This window comes from Mycetomoellerius zeteki, unplaced genomic scaffold (genome assembly GCF_001594055.1).
Source record: "Mycetomoellerius zeteki isolate Tzet28-1 unplaced genomic scaffold, Tzet1.0 scaffold153, whole genome shotgun sequence".
In the NCBI taxonomy this organism is placed as follows: Eukaryota; Metazoa; Arthropoda; class Insecta; order Hymenoptera; family Formicidae; genus Mycetomoellerius; species Mycetomoellerius zeteki.
Genome location: NW_017256479.1, coordinates 61,173 through 68,278, shown reverse-complemented (window position 1 = coordinate 68,278; position 7,106 = coordinate 61,173). Strand labels below are relative to the sequence as shown.

The 7,106-nt window shown below is 35.6% G+C and overlaps 1 protein-coding gene across 6 annotated transcripts in view; it reads right to left on the bottom strand.

Annotated features, from left to right (window-relative positions):
* Window positions 1-1,888: 1,888 nt before the first annotated feature.
* Window positions 1,889-7,106, bottom strand: part of drn (zinc finger AN1-type doctor no) — a 25,609-nt gene continuing 20,391 nt past the window's right edge. For 3 of the 6 annotated variants that reach the window (XM_018444703.1, XM_018444708.1, XM_018444706.1), the window contains exons 2-4: window positions 5,509-5,984; window positions 4,671-4,842; window positions 1,889-4,600 (exon numbers count right to left, since the gene is read on the bottom strand). In XM_018444703.1, coding sequence (XP_018300205.1) covers window positions 4,452-4,600; window positions 4,671-4,842; window positions 5,509-5,793 — 606 coding nt within the window. In that variant the 5' untranslated portion in view covers window positions 5,794-5,984 and the 3' untranslated portion in view covers window positions 1,889-4,451. Of the gene's footprint in view, window positions 4,601-4,670; window positions 4,843-5,508; window positions 5,985-6,599; window positions 6,953-7,029; window positions 7,101-7,106 lie in introns of those variants that run through there. The other 3 variants (XM_018444704.1, XM_018444705.1, XM_018444707.1) reach the window with 3 other exon arrangements.

The window sequence follows — 7,106 nt, the reverse complement described above, 5'->3', positions numbered from 1 at the left end:
TAAGGCTTAAAACACCTATTGTAGATCCGGACTTACCAGAGAGAAGCCTGAGAGCGGCCATACCCAAAATTTATGCCTGGTTTATGCTTCGGTCTTAACCCTAAAATCCTAAAATTCAGCCAATGGAATACAGTCGCTCTGCAACCAATCAGAAAACAGGATTCCGATGAATTTTGCTTCGTATTATCGGAATCCTGTTTTCTGATTGGATGCAGAGTGTCGTACGACGAAAATCGGATGCAGTGTGAATCCAGCATTAGCTGCAACCTTGGACGAAATCCATAGTTCGGTCTTAGGGCGGTACCAATCAGAGAGCCGTATTAGCATCTTAAGACGTTGCTTGAGATTAAGGCCGGTATTCATAGTCGATTCTTATTTCAAGATAAAATAAGGTTGCAGCTAAATCCCGAGCATGGCTGCTCTCAGGCTTCTTTCTGATATTACTGCGTTTTCATGCAATCGGTCGTGTCTTTTGGATATGCCTTTAAGATCATGAAATACTGATTTGCATGATGGAAACCCGATGTTTCGATCAATCGCGATGCTAAGCTTGCAAAATAAAATGGCGGTCTACGCTGAATGTCTATAAATATTATGTTATACGTTATATCGTTATGTAAATTCATTAAAATATCTCGGTTTCTGAGAATGCTTCATGTGAATTTTATGAGTAAAAAAAAAGCGTATTTACATTCATTAAAGCTTAAGAGCCCATTCATGCTCACATTTTGCTCATTGAAATATGCAATCATTATCACATAATGCCTTATTACTTTAAATTCTTTCCGTTCACCGCGAATGTTGATTTTCATATGTAAATACAATCAGAGGCGTTTACGAGAGTCGATTTTACATGTAGACCAAGTTCTAACAAAAAAAAAGATAAAAATATTCATTTTCTTCGAGTATCTAAAATTTCCCACATTTTTATTAATGTGGAAAGCGCATTTGCTCCTTTCCACGTTTTGTTCCCTTTCCATCACGGTACTTTTTTCTTTTTCTAATTGTAAAATATCTATTTTAGAGAAATATATTTCTATTCTTTTATATATATTATTTTAATTGTATTATATTTTTCGGTAGACTGACGCATTAATAGCAACTTTAATAAAATTGCTAAAGGCACTGTTGTATGTCAGGACTGTTGTATGTACGCAGAGAATGTATAAAAGACATAAAAAAACAATGCGACTCACGTTTATTGTTAAATTTGTTAAAGGCATCGTTATACGTATAACAGTACAAATTTCGGTCAAGATGGCATCGGGTATCCAACGTGATAAAAGATAAACCGTTTATTGCAGCAAAAATTTTCATTACAGAGAAAATAAGGTCGCACCTCGTTCAAATACGTTCGGGAGACGTTACCTCATCTCTTCTCTTTTTTTTTTCTTTGTACATTACAGCTACAATATAATTCGATGAGGTGCTAATTAAAGAACCCTATATAAAGTAGTCGAAAACACACAAAAAACGATTTTCGGCTTTCGTTTAGGGGCGATGCATTTATATATATTTTGTTTTTAAATATACATAAATATAGTCCGCTATAATTATAAACGTTTCAAGAACTGTCAAAAGGGTCCGTAAGGGCCTGGGAAGAAAGAGGACGAGACATGATGGAGGAATAAGAAGGAGGGAAAGAGGGAAAAAGCGTAGCACACTAACTCTCTTTACGTACGTGAAACCTAAATGTCTAAAGCATTTCAAAGAGGATGGTAATTTGTAATCATATAATATATATTAAAGTTGATGTTACTTTTTTAATAGCTTAAACGTACTAATATCAATCGTAATAATTACAAGCATCGTGTTACGTCCTTATATAGTCAGCCAAGTACGATCATCGCTGATAAACTTTTTTTATTTTCTCTCGCTCTTTTTTTTATCTCTCAATCTCTCTTTCTCTCGCCTCTCCTATAAATCATTTATGTTTTCGCACGCATTCCTCTGCCTCATTCTCCCAGGCATCTCTACTCTTCACATACGCATTCCTTCAATCACTCTCTTCCTCTTTCTCTTCCTCTCGGTCATTCTATCGCTCTCGCTAGGCAAGATTATTCCGATATTGCGATACACGTTAGAAAAATATGCTATGCCTAAAATAGGATGAAGGCCTGAAGGCAACCATTCCGTCGATATTACTGATAATCGGTGTCTGTGTATGTAACGTGTTTATGTAATGTGTACGTGTAAATGTAAATGTAAATGTGTATACGTGTTACGTGGTGTGCGTCTTTTTTCTATACACGATTCTGATTTCTCTCATCAGCGTTCTTAAAAAGGTGCGCCAAAAAGGAAAAAAGAAACAGATTCATCGACAACAATAATATCTTGATACAAGATAAAATATATGTATATATATATATATGTATGTATATATATGTATATATTGTCTATGTGAAGTCGGCGCATATAAGTCGTCCCGTAAAGATCGCGGAGAAATCGTGCTCGAATTATCCATGATTATACCGAAAGTGTAGTCTTTTTCGATTGCCTTAATTTCTAGGTATCGTTAAGTCGCAAAAATTTTCTGGAAACCTTCAGCTGCGACGCTGATGTGTCCGAGGAGAAAATCGTTCGCGGCTGGAGTACTTTCGGCGGCGACACGTGAAGTATATTTGGTAACTTAATACGGGATAACTAATGCAGAGCATTCGCTTATTCGAAGCTGAAGAAAGAAAAACACGTAAAAAGCTTGATAGACCTTACGATTACACATTTAACAGAACGCTTATATATTTATCGAAAATAATAAGATATTTGATGTACATTTTTCGATGCGGCGCAAAAACAATTTTTTTTTTAGGCGGATAATATTTTATACAAGTCCACTAATTACAAAACGAAAAATAAAAGCACGGCAGCACAATTTAGATTAAGCGCTTTGTCTCAAAATAACACAAAGAAAAAAAAATAGAAGAAAACATTGCTACTTTGTTTTACGCGAAATTGCAAAGTCGCACAGTGTGTTCTTTTTAAATATCCTTTTCCTTAAAAATCCAAATTCACTCATGAAACTCTCAAGGAATTGACCTATACGTGAGGCGTAATTTGCGCAGTTTTATCGTCTTCACTCATCTTGTTTTACAGGAATATAATAAAGCTGGAGCTTTATTATATATAACAGTTGTAGCACCTTTTTGCGTATGCTATAACTTTACAAACATGTAGAAGTATTTACGGGCGAAAAATGGAAAATAAAATTCGGCACGAGTTTTAAGCGCGGAGAAGAAAAATAGAAGTATGTACGTGGATTATAAAATTTATCAGTGTAATATCCTTCGCGCACGGTTTTAGTATACGTTCACACTTTACAAACTTTAATAGTTCTCTTCTTTCGTCGTTCATATAATGCCCGGCCTCTCTAGACATTTTATTAATCATTTATTCTTACATTATGCGCTGCTGTGCAGCACCGGAATACCTCGCGCAGCTACCCTACAAAACTCGTAAAACAAGCAAAAATAAAGAAAACGAGTATAAACTAATCGACTTCCAACCATTAACAATTCATTTATGTTCTAAGAGAAATCGAAGAAATACGTTAAAGAGGGGTTTAATTTACAAATCCCAGATTGGCGGCCGTAGTGTAAATAATTATTTGCAATATAGGTTGAAACATATTTAATGAGTAATAATTGCTGGTTATATTCACGTGAAATTGGACATAAACACACAGTACTACTTATACTTCATTGCATTATTTATGAATCAATAGACTAATATACTTAATAATTATTAGACTAATTATTAACCTAAGATTGTGATCACCCATCAACGTCAGCCATTACCTAAGCAACATTCCCTATTTTTTACTTTTTGATATATATAAACGAAACAGTAATGTATAAAATTTCTCGAACAAACCAAAACTCCTAAGAAGACGTCCTGGACCGACTGACCGCACCAAGAGTTCTGCCTTTACGTAAAACGAGTTTCATATTTTCGCAGAATTTTCCATTTAAGTAAATTAATAAACATAATATAGAATAATCATAAACCGTAATAATCATGAAGATAATAATAGGTAATAATAGTAGTAAACTGGCAGCAGTTAGTAACCAGGTATATTCTCAATTAAAATTCTCTCGCTAGATGACAATCTGAAACTTACATGGCACTGGCATCCAATTACGAATCAATCACTCACGCGCACACATTCTAATTTGCAATCTTTCGTTTATTTGTTCTGTCTGATATTCGTTTCTTTTCTTCATTTTTCTACCTTACCTCAACATTCAGCTACAAAACAATTTTACTGTCGCTCTTGCGCGCTCACTCACATTCATTCTCTCGCTCGCTCACGATCTTACACGCTCGCTCGTTTCAACCCTCGACGTGCGAATCAGCTGCCAGATAATTTATCTCGTTTTCTGCGTGTTTTTTTATATTCTGTTTGTTTATATAGTTATAATAACCATTTTCCCAACGACTACACACTAAATAGTTCAAATTTTTTGCACTTTTTCACCAACAACAACTGGATTGTTGCGCCGAATTTCTTGAGCGCCCATTTCTTTGTAATCGAATTTGCAATCGTGCTTGTCACTGTATCGATGCACGGCGCAGAATAGTCCTCCACAACGGCACTCAAATCCTGCAAGTATATCATTATTAAAACAACTCCACACAGCATTACTAACTAATCACATTGCATTGGCACTTACCAGTCAAACCAACTTTTTTGCGACATACAGCACAACGATTTTTCTTCTTCTTAGATTCTTTATCAGTCTCTTTGCCATCAAAGGAGTCATCTACATCACCACTACTCGCCGATGAACCTTCAGCTACTGCACTGCTTACACCTACTTCACTTTCCTGGTCTTCTCTGTTTACCTGTTTGACAGAAGTATAACACATATCGCATAAGAACACAATGAAAATAATTATTTATTATTATAGTTATTTCTTAAAGGTTTCCTTTATATTCTTTATATCTCTTATGGTATCCTATTTTAAATTTAATGGAAAGAATTACATTATTAAGTTATAGAAACATATAAATTCTAATACTAATTAATAATTAATTTGGTATAAATTTGTCTACATCATTTAGAAAAGTAATAAATATAACCAATAAAATAGATTGTTCAATAAATTTTTATCATAATCATTATCAGAATTTAAATGTTTCAATTAGTATGTTGCATCACTCCCTCTTAGAAATACAGATAATCTATTTTTATAATATAATTATATAATTTCTCTCTTATCTACAGTCCATGAATTTCTATAAGATAAACTTTCATTAAAACAATGCAAAAGAAGCTACATGAATATATGCTGCAGTTTAATATCTTGTAAAGTTGACTCAAACAATTTCTTATATTCTTTCCTTTTGCTGTTTTGAAAGATTATGTTTTACAGACTAAAAACAATTTGATGTATACGACCTTGTGGGTTCAGGACTGCTTATAAGCGCTATTTTCTGCAAATTAATGGAAAGAACAAAGGCGTTACGTTTGTGCAGAATAGCTATGAAAAAGAGATGGTAATACTCACTTCTTTGGGACTGGATAGATCCGACGTTGACTGAGGTATAGTAGGAATGGTAGGTTGGGCCGTCGTTCCTGTAGCTGCTGGGCTACCAAAACTGCTTTGCAACGTGCCAGCGTTGCTGGAGACAGTCTGTGAGGTTGGTACGGTGGCAGCTGACACTGGTGGTTGCTGCTTCTTTTTTAGATTTTCCTTATAGCAAAGGGAACAAAGGCCATCAGTAGCTGGCGAGCCATAAAATCCACAGCCACTGCGACACAGAGCTTGCATAGGATTAGACTCTCGTTCCATAACTCTCGTCTTTTATTAGTGTACACTCTTCGTAAATCAAGGAAACTTCTGTTTATATCCTAGTTGCGATCACTGCCTTGAGAAACAGTGGAAAGTTGCAGTCAGCTTGGTGTAGGATAACTAGGTGTAGTCCTTTGCTGCGGCTCTCTTCCCAATTGCTCCTCTGCAACCGTGTGTCACCATGTACTCACCTGTTTACAAGTAAATCATGCAATTAAGCAAAGGATAAAATAAAATGCTAATCAATATCTTATACTACAAAGTTTTAAATTACAAGACTTATGAATAGATAATATAAACTTGTTACGCATAAAAGCATAATTAAAATATATGCAAATATAAGAACACTGTCATCTCACAAATTTAATTCTTACATATCTTGTATTTAAATATTTAAAATAATTGTTTTTTATACAAGTGTATGAACAACAGGATGTATTAAGAGAATGTAAAGTACGTTAAAAGTTAAAATGCATCATAAACAAGAATGACAAAGCCAAATCACAATCCAAGATCACAAAGAGTACCGTACTTTGTAAATATTAAACTTGTGATGTTACAACAATTAATTCACAAAATATATTACACCATCTCGACCTTTTTTATGACAAAGAAATAAACGTGAAAACAACACAATTAACTAAAAAAAAGAACACCAAGATCACAGGTATAAAAGCTACAAAGGAGAAAATCCGAGACAATGACGTTTTTGGGACGATAATCATGACGAGAGTTTAAGAAAAGAAAAGCAGGCAAATTTTCGAAAATTTCAAATAACACAATGTGTATTGACAAGAAGATGGGACCTTTCACAATTTCTCCTGCTTTCTGCGTCATGCAAGGTCAGAACATAAATATCTTCTCAATGAGGCATGCCCTTGGGATCCGTGGACACGCCGAGGCACTCGATAATAACCGAAATTTCAATAAAAGGAGACAACAATGTGGGAGAAAAAGGAGATTCGATGCTCGGACCGCGAGGCCAAAACGTGAGCGACAGAGAGCGAGAAGGCGAGAGCCTCTGGTGGGAGCGAGCGAGAGGACGAGAGGAAGAGGGGAAGCACAATTCCTAGGAATTTTTACTACGTCATCTTGGTGATCTGATATTTCGTTTTCCTTCCCTTTTGTTCGGCGATAAGGCAGCTAGGCAGCCAGAGGGGCAGCCCATGAGAGATATCAACGTCAACGAGACGACAGAAGGCGTGATCGCACGCAGCGCGTTACGATATTACTCACTTTCCAACACGCAGCCGTGTCGCAACCGATGCACAACATGGAGTAGGAATTTGTGCGAGGCATTTAAGTGGCGGCAG